We start from the raw sequence: 21,173 nt of genomic DNA, 5'->3' as shown, positions 1-21,173 counted from the left end.
ATCCCATTGAAATTACAAACCTAGGCACAGCATTTATACAACAATATTCTGTAATTAAAAACATCTGAAATATTGGAACTTTGGCATTTTTAAAAGTGATAGTGGATAACTAATTCCTTCATTCATCAGCTCTGTAAAGTCACTGCAAGCCAACAGCTTGTGTAGAAGTATAGAAATTAACTTACTAGTTCCAGCAAATCAAATCAATCTGGGTTTGGCATTTTTTTTGTTTGTGTGTTTGCTTGTTTTAAAGGAATGACCTAGGCAAAGCTAATGAGACTTGCTGTTGTGGATCTGACAGTAGTGCTGACATTGAATCTAATATGCTCAATATGGCAGCAACAGTAGCTCCTGCTATCCCATCTGGTAACAATCAGATGTTAGTCATTTTTTAAATGAAAGTAACAGATAGTTGCTATAACTGAGCAGAATCCATTTAGGCTCTTTTTACTGAAGAGGTGATTAAGAAAAAGCAGAGAATTCTTGTCACTCTTGAGCCTCTGACACATAAAACAAAAGATGGATAGGTGGATATATTTTTATCTCCAGCTATTCCCTCATCCCCAACAAAAGAAAGAATACCTCTGCACATCTTGTATGCGTTTCCCATTTTTTTTCTTAATAAGAGTGCTTTCTTTTACGTAATACTTATATGGATAAAGGGTGTCAACAATGCTTAATATTAAGTACGTACCATTATCTATATTTATTGCCTTAGTAAAGGGGCAGTATGATCCAAGCAAAAGTAATGCTTTACTGTCAAGTCTCAGAGCATGTAGTCAGGAAAACTGGCACTGACACCGTAATTACAGTTTGTCCCTCCCACCCCCCCAAAAAAAAGGAGATTTGCTGCTGGTGGACATAAGTACTTTTGATAGACTTACTTGCATGACTAGTTAAAGCACTTGCACAGAAATTCCCCTTGTAGCAGGTATACTTTTGATTTGTTTGACTGCACATTTCTTGAATATTATGTCTTTTTCTTTGACATATCTAAGATAATTTTAGACAGTATCTGACTGGCAACTTTCACTTTCCAGGAGGTGATTGATATTACTAACGTAACATTAGAGTTTGCTCAAGCTTTTTGTAGAATATCCAGAGACTGTGGACTATCATAGGCTGAATTGGCTGAATTGTCTCAAGAGCTTGACTTTGCTGTCGGATGCTGGATTACCATCATTACTTTTTTAGCTGGATTTCTTGTATTCCATATCAGTTTCTGAATGAAGTGAGCTATTTTCAAACAAATTTGATAGAAAGGGAGAAGACAGAGCTTGATGCTCATCAAACTATGTGCGAGTTAGCCCCACATAAAACACCAAAGAAAGTCTAGGGGAGACTTATTAATAAAGACCCAGCCTCAGCAACAATTTCAGGTAGTGTGAGCACTTTTTTCAGGAATCTTTGTCAACTTGAAGTATGGATATAACATGGATTGTAAAATATTTTTCCTGCAAATAAATTTTGGAGGGGATCTTGACTCCAAATTAGGCAAACCACTCCATTGCTGAAACATAAAAACTATGGGCATTACTACACTAAGATCTGATTCAGTGTCCATGATTATCTTTAGGAGTTTGCCAATAACTTCAGCAAAGACATGATCAGAATAGGAGTGTCAGTATTAGTTATGCAAGACTTGGCCGTCCTAAAGAAGTGTATGAACTTTGAGTGTTCCCACCTGTTCTGCAGAGCCATTGATAATACCTCAACATGTTATAAACCTCTCACCGTTTACAGTACAACTTGGGTTTGCCACACAACTGTAGGATAATCTGAGGAAATCTGCTTGTGTAGTAATGGTCTTTAAAAATTAAAGCTGTATTTAATTCTTTGAGTTTTAGTGTTCCTTGAGAGCAGTAGAACATGTGGGAAGTGGGTTATTACAGGTATCTATGTAGGAACATCAAAAAATTCTAATCAGTACAGTATGATAACATCACTTATATTGATTTTTGTGACTTGGTCTCATTTCAGATGAAGTGGCTATCTGTCCTGCCCCAACAGTGTATTTTGCTGATGACATGTCTCCTAATGGCCTTGGAAGCTGTACCTATAGACATAGATAAGACAAAAGTCAAAGGAGAAGGCCACGTAGAAGGAGAGAAGGTAGAAAATCCAGTAAGTGTAATGAAATTTATCTAATTAAGTATTTTTTCCTGATTGCTAGTAATCTGGCTATAGCAAACTCCCTTCCTGAAATTTAGATGTTCTTTACTGGAGTTACTTGCAGGAAGGAAACTAATATTAGCCAGTATTGTCATACAGTCTACCATCTACTATGGTGAGGTTCCGTTTAAATTTGTTCTCTTTTGTTTTTTTTCGTGAGCTGCTAAAGGCGAGGTGGCACATGGAAGGAATTCCCCAGCTTACAATAGGAAGAACTGCTTACTGTTCCAGAGAGACTTCTTTCAAGCGATTGAGTGGTGGCTTAGGAAATTCCACTCAGTGATTCCAGTTCAGTGTTTCAAATAGAACAGTAATGAATGAATTGCACTGTTTTAAAAAAACCCCAAACTATATTAACATGACAGATGCTTGTGTATGACATGGATTCCTAAACACTTTTCTCCTCTTCCTTGTCAGTTGCTGAAACAAATGAATCATAAGTTGTTATAGGGCAATGATGCAAATCAGAAAAAACGAAGATATGTAAGACAGTATAATGCTTGTGTTGCTGAGATTTGAGTTTCAGTTTAATCATTGTATTTAAACAAAGTGAAATGTTTGGTAGTACATTCTTTTCTCAATTTCTTTTTTTTTTTTTTTGAAGGATACAGGACTTTATTATGATGAATATCTCAGGCAAGTAATAGATGTCTTGGAAACAGATAAGCATTTCAGGGAGAAACTCCAGACTGCTGACATAGAGGAAATAAAGGTAGGTACAAAAAAAAGAGTTAAATTAAGCTTAATTAAATCCATAATCATGAGACACGTATGTTGTATTCTTTCTTCCTTTTCTTTCTTCATGCTTCTCTCAATTTTTGTGAGCTTAAATTTCCTCTCATTTTTATTTGCTTAGGTATTTAACTCTTACTAGATCTTTGTCTTTAGTCAAGGGACAGCAGAACTTCTGTTCATTAAAGACTATCCCATAGCATACCCCCCCCCCCCCCAAACACTCCCCAACAACATATGCTTGAATTCATAGTCTCTGCCTTCTGCCTATCTACTAAAAAGCTGATTTCAGACTCCATACAGGTAGGTAAACCTTAATGTACGTCAAAACAGCTGCAAGCGTAGCTCTCGCTCGCTGTTGCCTGCTGAGTCATTTGGAACACTGTTTTGAACATAGAGGTATATCTGCCTTCTGAGATTAAGATAGTGTGTCACAAATGAATATGATGACATGGAAGAGAATTACAAGCAAGTCAGATTTTAAAGTCTGGGGAAATTGAGGAGTTACGCTGGAGGTAAAGGCAGTGTATATAGGAATAAAATAGACCTCTAGCTTTCTCCACTGCTGTCCTTTCTTTTATGCCAATCCACATAGCACTCTCTCCAAAACCTCACCACATTCTTGTCTTTTCTACTTTAGTTCCTGGCTCTAGGTGGTGACTGTTCTCCATTCCCCTTTATGAGCTAGAAATTCAGCAAGGGACAGGTAGGAAACAGTCTAAAGTGATAGACTTAAAGAGAAGATCCTGCCTTTTGCATTTCCTTTAATCCCTCATGTTGCCGTTGGCAGCTTTTGGCTCCTTTTTCCTCTGTGCTACATCCAGTGCAACCCTTGAAGGTTGCTATCCGTTTCCAGATCCTGATAAATATTCTTGCAATACAGCATTGGTGGCTGTTGCTGTGCTTGTACCTACTCTCAAGTCTTACAGCCGTCATCAAGTGGATGAAGAACACAGCTCTTTGTGTGCATCTCACAGTTCTTTTGAACTAATTTGAGAACATTTGATCAAGAAATTTGTCACTTCTTAAACATTACTAGGTATTGCTGCTTCAAGGTCATGCTTTTGCTCTTTGGAGGAGCAAGATACTTAGAAATTCTCTTTTCAGAAAGCTTTTAGGATTCCTCTCTGTTTCTATAACCATAGGCTTAAAAAATTTGAATCTGCTTTTTGAAAAAATTCTGAGATTCTTATAATGTGGGCTACAGTATTGCCAAAGAATGCCACTAGTCTGCTGTCTTGCAGCTCATGTCTAATGGGAATCCTAAAGGCTACTTCATTCTAGTTTTTATACGTAACTTTTATTTTTTGACAGAGTGGAAAACTAAGCAGAGAGCTTGATTTAGTAAGCCACCATGTGAGAACACGGCTGGATGAACTAAAAAGACAAGAGGTGGCAAGATTAAGAATGTTAATTAAAGCTAAAATGGATTCTGTTCAAGGTAAGAATACAAAATTTAACTAGGTGAGTTAACAGATCGGATTGTGTTGGAGAGGTGCCCAAAATCCATCAGTTATGCTTTGTTTGAAAGTGAGTGTCCTTTCTGAGCTGGCCTAGGGCCAGTAAAGACCCATCTTTATAGGAAACAAGGGAGAAGAGAAAAGCCATCTGTATTTTATAAATAACTAAACTTGATTCTGGCAGTGGATTTTTCAGATAGTTCTAATCTTTTTCAACCTCTTTTTTTATTTTTGTAGTGCATTGATTTATAGATTACCCACTGAGAACTAGTAACATAGTAGGACTATGTTTAAGAATACAACATGACATAGCATTTCATGTCTTTACAGGGTAGAAATTTTTTTTTTTTTTTACAGTTAGTTAACACAAAAGTTTTCCTTTTTCTCTTTCTAAGCCCCCTTTCCACCAATAAGAGTTACTGTACAGATTTATAACAAACATTAAACATTTCAGTTCAGAAGATTATTTTTCTTATTTTTGGGGCAGTTTTAAGCCCCTGAATAAAGAAAAACATTTGGAGTGAAAAAAATTCTTCATAGCATTTTCTTAATTGCTAATGAAATCGTACAAACTCAGGCAATTTCTTTTAATGAATATATATATACGGGTTTCTAATGATTCTGATTGCTGTATGTTTGTGTGGGAAGTGGTGCTATCCCTTTTTATTTCTTATTACCGAAGAATTTTTGAAGTTTGTATTTAGAAAAATTCTGTAAATTTCTTATTAGTGGTTTCTTTTTGAAGATAATTAGTTGCTCATAAACAAAGATCAAGATGGACTGCATGATCTTGTTTCTGAAATGCTGTTTTTCACAAAGAAGCGATAATAAAAAGGGCTTAATTTACCTATGAAGATTATTTTATTATTAAAAACACTTGCAGGTTATGGGGAGGGATCCCACTGAACTGAACAGGTAATGTATCAATTTAAAATACTCCAAGAATAAGGATCTGTCTTCTAGACTAAGATGAATTTAGAGGTGGCAAGTAGACTGAAGAAGTACTTGTGTGCAAATATGTGTTCATGGGGACGTTACTAGGGTCAGGAAAGCATCAGATTAATTTGGGAAAAAAGATATTTACAGTGCAGTACCTTTCTAATTAAGTCTTTAGGTGCTACCGTAGTATAATTAATGAATAATAATATAGAGTTGGCTGAGGGCATCGGATCACCTTTCTGTCCTATGTTTTCTTTTAATGAAAGTTCTAGTCCAGAGAGTACAGTCCACTGGTAGCTGGACAGTGCAGACCAGTGGTAGCCCCTCCACAGGAGTCAGTGCATTGCCTCACATATCTGCCAGACCCCGTGTTCACCTTCCTCAGGTGGTTCTTCAGCTGCCAAGAACCCAGTCTCATGCTCCTATTGCAGACAAGCAGTCCAGTGACATGATGGTGACACTCACAGTGAGCTAGTTGACAGCAGCTAATGATACCTGATTGTGTACATAGTAATTTTGTGGGTTTTGAAATTTTTTTAATAGTTTAATTGACTGATTACTTCTAGCCCTCTCTACTTCCATAAATCAAGATTAACTAACAGAGCGTGCTTTAGAAAAATAATTCCCCCCAACAGATCAGATCTGTTACAGTGTAAGTGTGAGATCTTACTTTTGGGAAAGAACAAGAACAGATTATTCCAGTTCAAAATATTCAGATGACTACTAACATGTGAAAACATTGGGAGTGTTATAAAGTTATAAAGTTTACAATCAGCCTTACCAGCGAGTACTTCACACCATATACAAGTAGTATGGCCAGATTACCTGTAAAATACAGCTGCATCTGTACACCTATGCAATGTCTTGGAACATGTACAAAAGAGCATTCTGTAGTAACAGCAGGCAGAGCTATTTGGTTTCCTTTTATTTGTTCTGTTAATCTTTTCCCTGTAACACCATTTAATATCTTAGTCTTAAGATCTTAATCTTAAAAATTTATTTAAAAAAAAAAAAAAGCACACAACCCCCCCTGTTTTCTTCCCTCTCAGATGGATCAGGTTTAAAAAAAAACAAACAGACTTGAGATTATATTCTGCATATATTCAGTCCTGATCCAGATGTGTTTTTAAATATTTGCACCAAGATCCTACTAGACTGGTCAGTACAGGACAGAAGAATGTTAGGGGTTGGGTCTCAGATAATACAGTAATGTGGCAAGTAAATACTGTCAAATAGAATGAGTCTTTTCCCATAAATATAAGGAATGGAGAAAAATGGGTTTGGGGGCAGTGGGTTTTTTTGGGGTTTTTTTTGTTTGTTTGTTTGGTTTTTATTTGTTTTTTTAGAAAGCCTATTATTACACTTCTAAAAAATGTTTCAAAAACAGGCTAAAGCGCATATATTTCAACAGAAATTATGATCTCACCAGGGAGGAATGATGGCTGAAATCTGCCACAGCCAGCGTTTGCTGTTTTGTGATAATACAAACACAACATTGAGTGTAAGACAGAGAGTTTACCAAAGGATAACATGTTCAAAATTGTGTTTTCCAATTTTTTCAAAACAAATAAAATATTCTTTGCTAAGCCATCTAGTAAAAGCTTGTCAAAATTGTTATACATAACATATCAAAGTGTATGCTGCTTAAGATAGCATTATTATCTAGCATTAGCAGTCAGAAACCATGGTAACAGCTAGAAAAGCCTGTTGTAGAAATGTGTTTTGTTGTTAGTGCATTGTGTATTGATATTGTTGGGTATAGTTCCTGTCATAAGGAAGAGAGAAATGTTTGCAGCTTTTAGACACAGAACCTGACTCTCCACTGTCTTGCACTTCTCATTTTGCACAAATGAAATTTGAATATCTGCTTATCTGATTTGATATAATTTTACACCATATTGTACATACATCTTTGGCCAGATACAAGTAATTTGCAAAATGTACAGGGCAATAGAAGAGTCAGACTTCTTCCAGTTCAGGAAAAAGATGCAAGTTGTTAGCTCTGATACTGCACATAACTTCAACTATCTATCTCAATTATGTAAAAGGGAATAAAAGGTTTTTCTTGGTTTGCAAAGCTCAATTTGATTGTATGTTTCCTTGCTGAAACACGAGCCTTAATTTGTGCATGTTAAATTATTGTGTGCAGTGCAACACTGACACACCAGAAGGAATACAGTGCAAATTGCTATCAAGTTTGCCAATCTCCTTCAGGAAAAGCAACTTTAGAAGTGCTGCTATCGTGTCCTCCGACAGTGGAAAAAATTATCCAGTCCTCAGGGAGCCTCAGGTACTTACAAGGGCACAAGCTCCCGTTTGGAAGTTTTTAAGTTTTTCCTGATCTCACTTGATTTCAAACTTATTTTAATGTTTTACATTTGTACCTTGTTTTTTCAGACACTGGCATAGACCATCAGGCTCTCCTTAAACAGTTTGAGCACCTGAACCATCAGAATCCTGACACATTCGAACCTAAAGACTTAGATATGTTGATCAAAGCAGTGAGTGCTAGATATAAACTACTATGGGTGTTTTTGGTATTAATTATTATGCTTTTTCTCTGGTAAAGGCAAATCCTTTTATATATACCACTTTTTTATAAATGACATGCAGTTTCATTTTCAGAGAAAAGTCAGTTGTCTCCATGGCACACTTGAAAACTGTTGTCAGAGTGCATTATGCTGAAGAGCCCATAAATTTTGGCGTGGCGTCTTAACAGGACTTGCATTCATGTGCCAGTACAAACAACTTTGGAAATAAAATATGCCTTTCTGAGAGCATTTAAATTAAATGCAGTTTTGATAGGGGTACATTTTTCCCAAATGTATTTTCTGATTTCTAATTCTAAATGATTTAAGCGTCTCACAGAATGACATAAAAAATCATCCCTAAACTAGCCATTTGGATTTTGGGGTCTATTATATTTATGTCAAGCTGCAAAACCACAGCAGAGTAGAATTTAAGATACCAATATTAGAAATTACATATGCTGGGCATGGCATTCTATGTCTATTTAGCAGATTCGGTACCAATCACAGGTGTGGGGTTTTTTTTTTCAGTGCATGTTTATTAAGGGGATGCAGTTAAGGTAAGCATGGCATGGCTTTTTTCAACTGCTGGAAAAAATACGCTTCCCAAGGGGAAAAAAGACTTTAATCCCAGGTATGCTTTAGAGAGCACTGCATGTCTGACATGAGAATTTGACAGTTTTTATATTTTCAAAATAAATGGAAAGATAAGGTATATTTTAAGCTTCCTGTAATTTTTGTGTAAGGGGATGCAGTTAAGGTAAGCATGGCATGGCTTTTTTCAACTGCTGGAAAAAATACGCTTCCCAAGGGGAAAAAAGACTTTAATCCCAGGTATGCTTTAGAGAGCACTGCATGTCTGACATGAGAATTTGACAGTTTTTATATTTTCAAAATAAATGGAAAGATAAGGTATATTTTAAGCTTCCTGTAATTTTTGTGGATTTTTTTTACACTTGGAAAATTGTATCTCAATTTTCTGTAAAATTATTTATTGTACAGATATTATAAAGTTTCTTGCCATTTCTGAGCATCACTTCTGGGAAAATTCTGGTTGGCTAGGAGAAGCATAGAAAGAACAGCGGGGCAGTTCTTTCTCTTATATTATTTTTCTTGTCTTCTCATTTCTCAGCTGAGATATTGACAGAGTGTAACGGGCATTTTAGGGGGTCTGTGCTTTGGAATTGTTTTTGAAAAGGTACAGTGAATCTGAAAATTAAAATGTAAATAATGGAGAGACTATATCAGGTATGAACATGTTACTTTGAAAAGCACTACCAAAACATCTTTTAATACCTTGAGCTGTCTGAAAATGATACATCTCCAAACTCTATACAAGTACTTGTCAGACATTCTCCCCTCACACCCTTTCTCTCCATATAATCGTTTTTTTTTATTTAATCTGTATTAAGCTACTGCAAACTAACTCCCGTTATTAATGAAGGCACTTTTTTCATTAAACTGCAGGATAAGCTACAAACGTTCTTATTCTGAAATAAACAAGGAGTTAATGGCACTATTTGAAGCTGTGTTTAATTAGTATGGGACATGCTTAACTTGAGTTAATTTATTATTAATTGATGAGAAAGGACAGCTTGATGCCTTCTTACAGTACTGTGTAGTTGCAAAAATTGTCCAGCAGTTGAACACTTGCAAATTAATTTCTGTGAAAATAATGAAGTGAGGAGGGATGTTTTTGCATCACTGTCACATGAAAGGAAACCCCCAACTAGTCTACCTCATGTTTAAAAAGAGAATGGCAATATGGCCAGCCTTGCCCACAGATCTGAACAATACAGTGTTTTTCATGTTGTACATGTTAACATAATCGTGTGGCATAATCATGTGTCTACATATATCTATATTTTTAGGCTACAAGTGACCTAGAAAACTATGATAAGACCCGCCATGAGGAGTTTAAGAAATATGAGATGATGAAAGAACATGAGAGGAGAGAGTATTTAAAAACACTGGATGAAGAAAAGAGGCAGCGAGAAGAATCCAAATTTGAAGAGATGAAGAAAAAACATGGAGATCACCCTAAAGTTCACCATCCTGTAAGGCCACAGTCTGTTCTTACATGATTGGGTGGAAGCTTTCCTTTCCAGAGAGAAAAAGCTAATGAAGAGCAGGGTATATCTTGTTTGTTCTCAGCATTTGCCTCTTCTCATTGACATGGGAGCAGAGTGTAGGAACAGTGTTGAGAGCATTACAAAACCCACTATATATACCCCCATTTTTTCTGTACAAGTATGCTATTTGCTGGCAGAATTATTATTTATAAAGAAGCTAAAACTCATGAGGAAGAAGCCAGAATGGTATTCAAAACTGTAGGGATGCCTTCATGGTATGCCTGGCCTACAAGGAACTGCATCACAGCAGTTTTGCTCTAGAAAAGGCAAACTAATTTAACTCCCTTCAGCTAGTGTTTCTAGATGAGTCTGTGGCCATGACTGATTATTACAGGTGTTCCTTCCCACAGAGTATGCATTTCCTTGACACTCGCTCTTTCCCTGGGCCTTTCTGTCTAATGAAAGTATTAGACCTGACCAAAAGAGAATTAAAGAAAATTCCATTGATTCCATTTGCAACATGACTAATCAGAAAATAAAGCCTTTCAGAGAAACTGTAATGCAAAGGTAATGCAGAAAAATTACGCTTCATCATTTTTGAATAGTTTTTCTTTGTAACCAATCTATAGGGAAGCAAAGATCAACTGAAAGAGGTGTGGGAAGAAGCAGATGGACTAGATCCTAATGAATTTGACCCCAAAACATTTTTCAAATTACACGGTAAGAGGTTTAGTTTAATTTAATGAACAAGTGAAGTGACTTTCTGTTACCTTCTGCTGAGGGCAAGTTTGTCTTATACCTCAAGCAATTTGGATGAATCTGAAGAGTATAGAGGAGAAAATATTTATGTTATTGTTTGTAAGTTTACTGTGGGGTTTAAAAGTTGAAAACAGAGTTTTGTTTAACTACTCATAAAATGATACAGCCAATAACCAGTAGTGATTGCTCAGGGAAGTATGGGTACTTAGAGGGCTGTCCATAACTATAACTTTGCTTACACACTACATACTAGGAATAAATCCTCAGAGGTGTGTGTGGGAAAACCTGCTTTCTCATCATCTCTGCAGATAAGTGCCAGACTCCCCTTATCTTTGCAGTGATCATAGAAGTGCCAAGCCTCTTCAGAAGTTGCAAGATTCCCTTAATAAAAGAAAAACCAAAATGACCCCCAATCCTGCCTCTATATTTCTGAGCAGTGTGCAGCTAGAAACAATGAAATAGTAGCAGAGATGAGAATGCATCTCAATGGGCATTTTGCTTTAAATGTGATTATATAAGTGTGTAACCTTATATCCTGACATTGTTAAATGTTTCATAATAAAGTACCCTTAAGCAGATCCTGCCTGGCACTGGGCTGTGAAGGGTTGAACAGTACACAGAATTTGACTAATCCCAAAGATGATAATTTAACTGAAGAAAAGTGTTCTAGCTTGAGTCTGAACTTTTATCTTGGTTTATAAAATATATAAATACGTATTATAGTTATTAAACCTTATTTCTTCTTTCTAGAAAGAGATCTGGCAAGATGATTTTCTGAAAATTTTTGGTAGCTTTTTTGTGCAAATCTTATCAAAACAGAAATAGCTGAAACAATCTTTTGCCTTAGAGCTTAGTATATAAAAAACTTCGAAGCAATTAAACAAAAATATTGCATAATAACAGTCATTCAAAGTAGACATTCTCTTTCAATTTCAGAGATAGTATAACAATATTCAGAGTAGAATGTAGGATAAAAGATGGATCATTAGTTATCAAGTATTCTCCTCTTTGCATTTGTCATGAAAAGTCATTTTACAGTGATCTCTTCTGAAGCGCTGCATATTTATATAGATTTTCAGATAATTCTTTAGGTTTTTTGGAGAGTCACACTGTTGGTTAACAAAGTTCCTCTACAGATTTTTGTTGCTCCTGAATCTATTTACAAATTTAGTTGTTAAATTGAGACACTTGTTTCCAGCAATATTTTTTGGCAATTGCACTTTGTGCAATCCTGTTGTGACCTATTCCAGTTTGCTAATCTACAAAGTAGGGAGATTGCTCCAGACTTGTCCAACCAACCAAGAATGGTAATACAATTCAGCCAATGCCTGATTAAAAACCTAAACAGAATGTAACCAGCATCTTGTTAAATGAGGTTTTTAATCCATGTGAGATGTGTTTGCTGATACTTACTTAACTCATGGAGAACTACTACATGTTTTACTTTCTGTAGATATTCAGCTTGTATTTTCAACACTTCTTTTTGTAGATGTCAATAATGATGGTTTCCTGGATGAGCAAGAATTAGAAGCCCTATTTACTAAAGAGGTAAAAAAACCATAATTTAAAAAACGTAACTTGTTTCAGTAAATGGTTACAGGGATGTCTGTATTTTTTTCCAAGTATATTTGGGGGCTTTGGGACTACAAAGTAGAGTATTCGTGCCAAGTTTTGTGCATCCTTAATGTTTCTACAAAAGTGTAAAAACATATCAGCAGGGAAAATAAAGTAGTTGAAGCATAGGACTCAGACACCAGAGATCTAGTGCTCATGTATTTCTCTGCCACAGGCTTCTTTGAGATTTTATAATTAATCTGCAGGATAGCTATAGCTGTATAAATTGCAATGCAGAGAGCTGCACTCCTGCTCTGGCTAGATGCAGCCTGGTAGAGGTTCTGAGGCTGGGTATCTGTGCTCATTCAGTGCTAATCTAAAGTCATAAGACTTGTTGAGAGGAAAAGGGTCACGCTCGTGCGAATTGGCTCAAAGACAGCACATTGTGGAAGCAGCTACAGAAATTTCACATATTTTGTATCTAGCTAGTTTGGAGCAAATGTACATCTGATAAAGTAGACAGGCTCTTAGTTTCTTTAAGCCTTGGTTTGTTGTCTGTGAAAACGCAAATATTAGTACTTCTTTGCCTCCCAGAAGGGTAATGATAGCAATGTACTGAAATTCTACAGTGATGGGAATTGCAGAATCAATGAGTAAACAAAGGGCCTTGGTCTTCATTTTTCCAGTAGGTTCTGTTTTGGTATAGCAGGAAAAAACCCTAAACTTCCCATTCAAAGATCCAGTACTATGGCTGTCAATATCTAGTCTTACAATTTTTTCTAGATTTCTTGAGTCAGAGAGGAAATGTGGTATACAGTGTATATAGAAGCTTATAAATTCAAACTACTGTAAATTTTTGAAGAAATTAAATTTGCAAATACAGATTTCTAACAATACTTTGCCATAATCCCCTCTAATACAATAAAGATATATGGCAGTCTTTTTTGACAGATATGTCCCACCATTTTGCAGTTTTGTAGTTTAAAAACAAGTAGTCTGGGGCCTTAAAATTACCTATGGCTAAGCGAGCGAAGCTAAATGACTAAGAAAGCTAAGTAGAAGCAAACAAGCATAAACTCACCAGAAAGACATTGTGCAAGAAGAGAAGTGGACCATTAAATTAAGCACTCAATTTGTCTTGTGATACCCTGAATGCTTACAGGGTCAGCTGCATGCTCTGATAAAAAAGCTACTCTCTCCTGTTCCAGAAACCACGTGGAAACTCTGCCTGCTTTGAATCAAATGTAGGATCAGACTGTGCATGCTGAGGTCAATTTTACTGTAATGTCCACAGCACTGAATTACAACAGACCACATGAATTAACTGAAAACTTTGGTCTTAGCAATGAAAGGCTCACTTGTTGCTTAAATACTATGCTAAAAGAGAATTACACACACACACTCTCATTCTGTTGGAAAAATGGTGAACTCACGTGTTTAGCAACATCTCACGCTACTGTTCCAAATATGCTCTGTCATTTGAATGAGCAGCCCTTTCTCCAAACTAACATTTGCTAATTTTGAATTTCAGCTAGAAAAAGTTTACGATCCCAAAAATGAAGAGGATGACATGGTTGAAATGGAAGAAGAAAGGCTGAGAATGAGAGAACATGTAATGAATGAGGTGGGGACTGATGTTCAGTAGAGCTGCTGATTTCCTTCTATGTTCAAGAATTACCGTCCTCCTAATGTGAAGGGTTGTCCAAGTACAGCAGAAAGGGATGACCTGTCACACTGAATGCTGTTTGTGCTGGGATTCACATAAAGCTACAATTCTCAAGTCCTGTGCCCATATTCTGATGTAAATGCCTGTTGACTATTTTTTAAGAAGTTCCAGAGAAGGAATTGTGCTGTAGCCTCCATCTTTTGCAGATATTGAGATTCAATAGAAATTCCCTATGAATTTTGTGTCGAACAGGGAAGACTCTAAATGTGCTTTTGCACTTGGCAAATGGGTAAGAATTAGGTGTGAGAAGAGGGAGTAGAGCAATGTCTTCTTTCAGGTAGTTCACCTTTGTCCCTTCAGAAGAGGGCTCAGAGCTCAAGGTATCACCTATGGCAGTGAATTCCTTTACTAGTTCTGATAGGTTTTCAGCTCAGGAGACAGAGGAAAGGGAAGAGGATGTTTTGAACCACAGTGTTTTTCACTCCTATCTTTTCTGTATTCAACTATATTCCTTAAGCTTGAGGAACGGAGCAAGCCTGGTCTTCTGTTATTCATAAAGGGAAGCATTTCCTCCCTTCCCCTTAAAGGATTCTGACACAATTCAGTTGGGGTTTTTCTGATGTTTTAAAACCTCCCTATCCAACAGTGGAGATTACTCTGACTCACAGTTACAAAATTATTACCAGAAAGCTACAAAACATTTTTCTCAGAAAAATCATGCATGCCACTATTAGCGTTGGGGCTGTGACCACATATAATGTTTCCAGTAAAGCCAATGGATTTTGAAGTAAAATGTGAGGATTTACTTTTTATTTCCATTTTTGTTAAGCTATATGAGCTTGTGAAAGAAGTTTTCAGAAGATGTTGGAGGCACTCCCTTGAAAATGGGACAGTTTAGAAATAAAATGGTTATATTTGAAGGTATTTGCATAATGAAATTAAACATTAACTCCACCAAAACCCGTCCTTTAGGTTGAGTTTAATTTTTTTATTCAAATAGGTTGACATCAACAAGGACCGGCTAGTGACTTTGGAAGAGTTCCTGCGAGCTACAGAGAAAAAAGAATTTTTGGAGCCAGATAGCTGGGAGGTAATGTGTTCCAAGTGCAACATACTGTGCTATTACCATCGCTCTAACCAGGAGACCAAATGGCATGTCTCTGACCTTTGCTTTTTTTCAGTCCTGTTTTGGTATGTGTGTGGTTAAGCGCCTTAGCTAAATGTAATGTACAAAATGTAGCAGACTAATGTACTGCAGATGTAATCTTTATGGTCCACACACAAACAGAAAAGGTCTTGCGCCACCCTGTGGATTCTAGAAGAGCTTTTCCCACATGCTTTTCAAACAGAAAATGGACATTTTGTTTATGAATCACTTTAAAGGGAAGATAAGAGCTCAACTAGAAGCAAGAGGAATTTTTTTCTCCTACCTCTAAATCTGTAGTAGAATTTTGCTGAGAAAATAGCCGAGAAACGGCTATTTTACTGTTTCTCACAGTGAGTGTACTAACCCTTTACAGTGTCACGTCTGGGTGTTTTGATGAAAATTTTGAGTGTTGTTTGGTGAACTGTACAAGTCAGCTAATAATAATTTCAGTGGGAAGATAATAAAAATATAAATGCATTCCTGCCTAAGTATTCCTGTTTGTATGTATTTTCTTGCAGACACTAGATCAACAGCAGCTCTTCACTGAGGACGAGCTGAAGGAATTTGAAAGTCATATTTCTCAGCAGGAAGATGAACTTAGAAAGAAAGCAGAAGATCTTCAGAAACAGAAGGAGGAGCTACAGAGGCAGCACGACCAGCTTCAGGCTCAGAAACAAGAGCTTCAGCAGGTACACTTACGAGAACAGAATTTTCTTTTTTTTCCCTTTTCTGTATCCTTATATATGTAACGTCTCATGACAATCCCCAACTCTGGAGCATTCTTTACCTTGATTTCTCATATGAGTCCCAGCTGAATTGTAAATTAATGGTACCACAGCAGAACATAATCTAGTATTCAGGATTATAGCAAACAAAGCAAGCATCTCAACTCAGTAGTATGCCCATTAAGAAAGACTTTACCTAATGACTGCAAAATTTCTTTTAAGTGTATTCATTTATGTCACATCAGACAAAGTTGACAGATTTAAGTTTTTCAACTGTGGTATTTTATTTTTCACCAGGTTGTAAAACAGATGGAACAAAAGAAACTACAGCAAGGAAATCCTCCTGCAGGACCAGCTGGAGAACTGAAATTCCAACCCCGTATGTTATCTTTCTGTGTAGATACACAAACTTTAAAATAAGATCTCCAATGTAAAGGTCATCCTCTGTGGCCAATTTACCAGCAGTTGGGCACAACGTGACATGACAAGTTAGTTTTAGACAGTATGAATGACCAATTGCTTCAACACCCTTAAAAGAAAATAGTGTCATAATAAATCATTGCATTTGCTCATTGGTGGCAACAAAATGGTCAGGTATATATTAGCACTTCTTATCCATAACACATTGTCCATGTTTCTTTTGTGCTTTAAAGGGGCTCTGCTTTCCCATACATCCTAACTTAGTTTTTTCTCCCCCTCTAGAAAGGTTGAAACTAATATGGCTTTATTGGCTTCCATGTTCATGTGCTAACATTATCGGTAGAGCTCAAGAACTTCTTGACATTCATCTCAAACATAAGGCTTTGGACTACATCCAGGCAGCCTTTTGAATACTGGAAGCTCTTAACTGCTCCTGCAGGGCCAACAGTGGGATTTCAAACCTTAAATGCTATATTCAGTGATTACAGCTCACTTTGTTGAGTGCCCTGAAATTCTAACCCTAAGCCACTCAGTTCTGTGAAGAGAAATAATGACATTTCAGTACCAATTTAATTTTGTCTTTCATTCGCTTCAAAACTGCCTGTGGGTAATTTCATTTTATGATCCTTAGTTGTAAGAGCCTCACTTCCCCTCACCTTCCGTAAAAACATCATGTGTAATGGCAGATGCCCTGGGAGTTGGACTAATGATACATCTTTTGATACTGGCAATATTGTAGCAGATACTGTTCTTAACATATATATTATTTTATGTAAAAACTTTCTGCAAAGTCATTTAATCAGGCGTCATAAGAATTCATTATATTAGCCAGAACTAGTCACTAGTCATTCACTGAGTTAAGAAGATCCAAGTAGACAATATTTCTGATCTGTAGGCTACTGGAGCTACTAAGGGTAATTTAAGGAAAAAAATAAAATCATAAGAATGCAGCTGCAAGTTCTGAAATCTTCAGCAAACTATGAAAATTAGTATTATTCAAAGGTAAGCAAAGGGAGAATGTTGTAAGTATTTTTGACACAGTGAGGAGTAAAATACAGGAGCAAGTTATTAATTTTCTTTTTTTTCAAGCTTCCTATATTGGGATTAAAGGTTTCATAAACACATAATATATTTCAGAAAGAACAATCTCCAAAGAACCAATGTATTATGTAAGTAAAAAAAATTTCACTGAAAACAGAAACAACTAGTAATCTAAGAGGAAACTCTGAATGTTATAATAATGCAGTCTATTGGGTAATCTCAATCCGATTTCATTGTTAGTCACATACAAAATTCCTGATTCCACTTACAAACCAAAAAAATACAAGGTTTTGTTTGATTGTCCCTACACTAGAAACTTTCCTTTAGAAACTTTTCATATTTGGGGCCAATTTAATTGAGAAGTTAAAAATGGTTTTATTCTTGATTTACAGCTGGGGACCACAAAATTGGAGAAGCACCAAAACATCCTGCAGGAGGTGATCATTTACCACCACCAGGACATGTCCAAGAACCAGCTGCTAGAACTGATCAAGTTCACCCTTAACCACTTGTGCCTCACCTTTATAGCTTCTTTATTATTTGGGGGGTGGGGGGGTGGGAGCAGGAAATCAGAGTGAAACATGAACTCTCCACTTTCTTCCTGAGGTTGTAAAATCATTGGGACTGTTAGAGATGAAGTATCAATCAGATTTGAATAATAAATTAAACTAATTTTCTCTCCAATGCATCAGTGAGAAACACAACAAGGGGATCATTTAGAGGCTATAATGGAGGAGGGAATTAAGGAAACTTAATACTAAAGGTTTTTATGGCCAGGGGACTGAGCTGCTGAACTCTTCTCTTACAAAAAGGGAGGAGATGTCTGCCATTCTGTGTTTAGGCACAAATCGGAATCTTCTCAGAGAGGAAGCAGGGAACTGGCCTGAATGTCATTAGGTCTAGTTTTATGCAGAAACTCTTTCCAGAAATGCTGAGAAGCAAAATATGGAGAAACGAAGACCATAGATAAAGGCCTACCATTTCCAGCACTACCAAACCCTTTCTTCTTTGAGACCAAATAAGAATCAGACTTCTAATCCTTAATCACAGAAAATTTGCACTTTCTAAAATCTAAACACAGCAAAGAATTATATGGAACAGTGAATATTTTTCATGTTTACAGAAGCCTAAGAATTTCACTGTAAGCCTTCAAAAGGAATAGTGTACTTCTGATGTATTGATCTGAACCGTCCTCCTCGTTGAGATTAATTCTGTGTAGCAGTTGAATACTCAACTGGCTTTTGGGACAGTACTTTTGTCCCTGTTTCTTTCATCAGGTGCCAGCTGATCTCAAAATTTTGCATGCTATTAAGTAAGCTTTTTATGTTGATGGAAATATTGTGCAAAGCAGAAAAAGACTCATTGTCTTTTTCTGTACAGATTATCCTACCTCCTATGATAATACCAGATTTTTCAAAGTGCACCATGTGCTTCAGAAAGCTCTTCTCAGACATGAATCTTTGACTTCTTAAGAGCCTCACTATTAACTCTTATTAGTCTTTCAGCAGTTGGTGTAAGTTTATGAAGTGTCCTAAAACAGGGGTGCTACTTGATTGTATTATTTTGGTATTGAACCAGGATAGGTCCCTAATATTGTAAGCCAAGATTTTACAAGAACAAGTTGATTTTCCTGTGGGTTTTACTATAATGTTGAAAAGTTGTGTGATTGTCCTTGCTTGTCATTCATTTCAGACTGAAAGTATCCTAAAGTGTAAACCCTGTTTGGGGTTTTTTTTGTTTGCTTGGATTTTTGTGGGGTTTTTTAAACATGGATTGTTCTGATTGTATAATGCTGGCTTTGAACTGATACAGACACACCTTGGCAAGCACCCTTTGCATTTCCTTCCTGTTCTGTGGCTAACTGCTGACAGTGTCATTAAAGGAGATCATTTGGGTTTTGAGCAAAGAAACAGAGGCAAGCCTCTGTTACAGAAAGATGTTCCTTTCAGAGTAAGACTTGAATATTTTCAGCAAACTCAAAAAAGACAGGAGGCAATTACTAATATTTTTGTATTGACATTTGGGAAGTTTCTCACTCTGAAGAACTTTGATAAAAGCTAGGCATATTCCTTCCGTGTTTAAGGCTGCTTTCATCAGGACTGAGCACATTCTTGTTCTCCACACTATAATAGAACTCACTGCTGGAACAGATTAGGTTTCCTTATCTGTTTCAGCTTGTTAGTTGTCATGTCACATTTCCTTCATTTATACCACTCAAACAATTGGACTTCTTACTTTTTTTTTTCCCCCCTCTATGCAAGTGGTTCACATTTTAATTTAGTCTCAAAAACCAGAGTCTCCACTGTTTGTAATTTCCATGCAATTCCAACATCAGTTTGATTATGTCTTTGTCAGGAGACTAAAATACTTTTCAACAACTTCATCTGTTTGTTTGCTAAGAGGCCCAGACATAGTTACAGCTACATCCAGACTAACAGAGTTTCTCAGTGCGCAGCCCTGGCTTTGGGGTTGTAGCCCGATAATGGGTAACAGAGCGAGGAGGGAAACAAAGGGGGAATTACTCAAACATCATGGAAAAGGTGAGGGGAAGGGGTTTTTTTGTGTTCTCCTCATCCCACATGAAAGTTTATAGAGGACAAATGATACAGCCACAGATGTTTGCGGAGAATCAAGGACTGAAACTCTTGGTGTGAAGGCATTTCTACCATACAAATCATTCCTTCAGGCTACATCTGCCTCCTAACAAATGTCATTATATGTAATGACATGCTTTGTAATGTAATGCTCAAGCTTTGGTTTCAATGTGACGTCTTTTTTGATTGCAAGATCCTGACTCTCCCTGCTGTTGGAGATGGGCGTTATATCCCACTTACTCCATTTACTTTGAAACATCCAGCATTTTGTAAAGAACTGTTGTAACTTGGGTGCTGAACTCAGCTTCTGCACGCCACGGTGTAGCGAGTGTCAGTGGTGAATCTGAGGAAACCACTTGTGAGAAGCCAGAGTTTTCACTTGTTTCATGGTGAGTTAGCATTAGCAAAAGTTCCTTGTTTTACATTTCAACTAGCCACTGAGTATGTTCAGTGTGAAACGGTGCGCATCTTTCCTTCAATTGCTATTAGATACCTAAATGTTGTTCTTGTCAGTGTTAATTTAATTAGTAGGCTTGCAGTTTAGCAATATACTACAGACTTTCTGTTCATTTTTTAGAAGTGGAAACAGGCAGTTTTTTAAACGTTAGAATTGGTGATCGGGTTTATCTCTAACTATAATCAAGGTTTAGTCAAACTGACGGTTATTTGCCCTAAGCTATGGAAGTCAGAGCCTCAGCCTTCAATAACACTTAATTTATTGAACTCCTACTGAACACATCTTAAGTTTGTTGCCTAAATGTTTTTGAGCTGGGAGCCCAAATTACAACTTCATGCTCGTCCACCCAATTCAAAAATCTCATATGCATAGGTACCTGTATCACATGTCCACAAAGGTAGCAAGGACTGAGTGGATGTTCTTTCAAAAGATAGTCTGTCAAGTCTGGTCTGTTGACAGACAACGTTCACCCAATACTGTCCGTCCATCCTCCTCTGTAGAGGAAGGGTATCGTTCTTCAGGCCCAGGCTAAAAGAGGTTTCCATCTGAGTGTAATAAAGTCACCAAACTATTTTTGTGGATCAATTCTGAAGTGTGGTTTAAATAAGCATTATCATCTCACTGTGAGGAACATCTGCCTTAGGGGTTATGCAATGTGCTGAAGTCATGCTTACACATGAAATGTTTAGCAGATTTTTTTGCTTTTTTAATGCGTTTGTTGTTTTCGATGCTGATGTCTTCATTTAATTGGGTTCTCTCTTTCATAAAAGAGACTAAAAGCATTAGCCACTAAAAGCATGTTTCAGCTATGGTACTGATTTCTCAGGAGCTTTTTAAAGTTGAAAAAAATTATTAAAGTAAGCTTATAGCTAAGTGCGGAGGTAGAAAGCTATAATCACAGATAAAT

At 36.7% G+C, this 21,173-nt stretch overlaps 1 protein-coding gene across 1 annotated transcript; it reads left to right on the top strand.

The window, feature by feature from the left end:
• Positions 1-1,953: 1,953 nt before the first annotated feature.
• NUCB2 (nucleobindin 2) lies at positions 1,954-17,899 on the top strand. Its single transcript, XM_009288775.2, has 12 exons — positions 1,954-2,124; positions 2,777-2,884; positions 4,219-4,345; positions 7,701-7,804; positions 9,703-9,888; positions 10,533-10,623; positions 12,152-12,210; positions 13,748-13,840; positions 14,883-14,972; positions 15,548-15,718; positions 16,052-16,133; positions 17,608-17,899. The coding sequence occupies exons 1-12, from the start codon at positions 1,981-1,983 to the stop codon at positions 17,718-17,720; spliced, it is 1,368 nt and encodes a 455-aa protein (XP_009287050.1). The 5' UTR covers positions 1,954-1,980; the 3' UTR covers positions 17,721-17,899.
• Positions 17,900-21,173: the final 3,274 nt, after the last annotated feature.

The sequence above is a fragment of the Aptenodytes forsteri genome, unplaced genomic scaffold (genome assembly GCF_000699145.1).
Source record: "Aptenodytes forsteri isolate BGI_AS27 unplaced genomic scaffold, ASM69914v1 Scaffold8, whole genome shotgun sequence".
Taxonomy (NCBI): Eukaryota; Metazoa; Chordata; class Aves; order Sphenisciformes; family Spheniscidae; genus Aptenodytes; species Aptenodytes forsteri.
Note: the sequence above shows the minus strand (reverse complement) of the source record. Positions and strands in the feature narration are given on the sequence as shown.

Coding starts and splice junctions, on each gene's coding strand:
- NUCB2 (XM_009288775.2), top strand. CDS start 1,981: ATGAAGTGGCTATCTGTCCTGCCCCAACAGTGTATTTTGCTGATGACA. Junction 9,889..10,532: donor ACCCTAAAGTTCACCATCCT/GTAAGGCCACAG, acceptor ACCAATCTATAG/GGAAGCAAAGATCAACTGAA. Junction 10,624..12,151: donor AACATTTTTCAAATTACACG/GTAAGAGGTTTA, acceptor TTCTTTTTGTAG/ATGTCAATAATGATGGTTTC.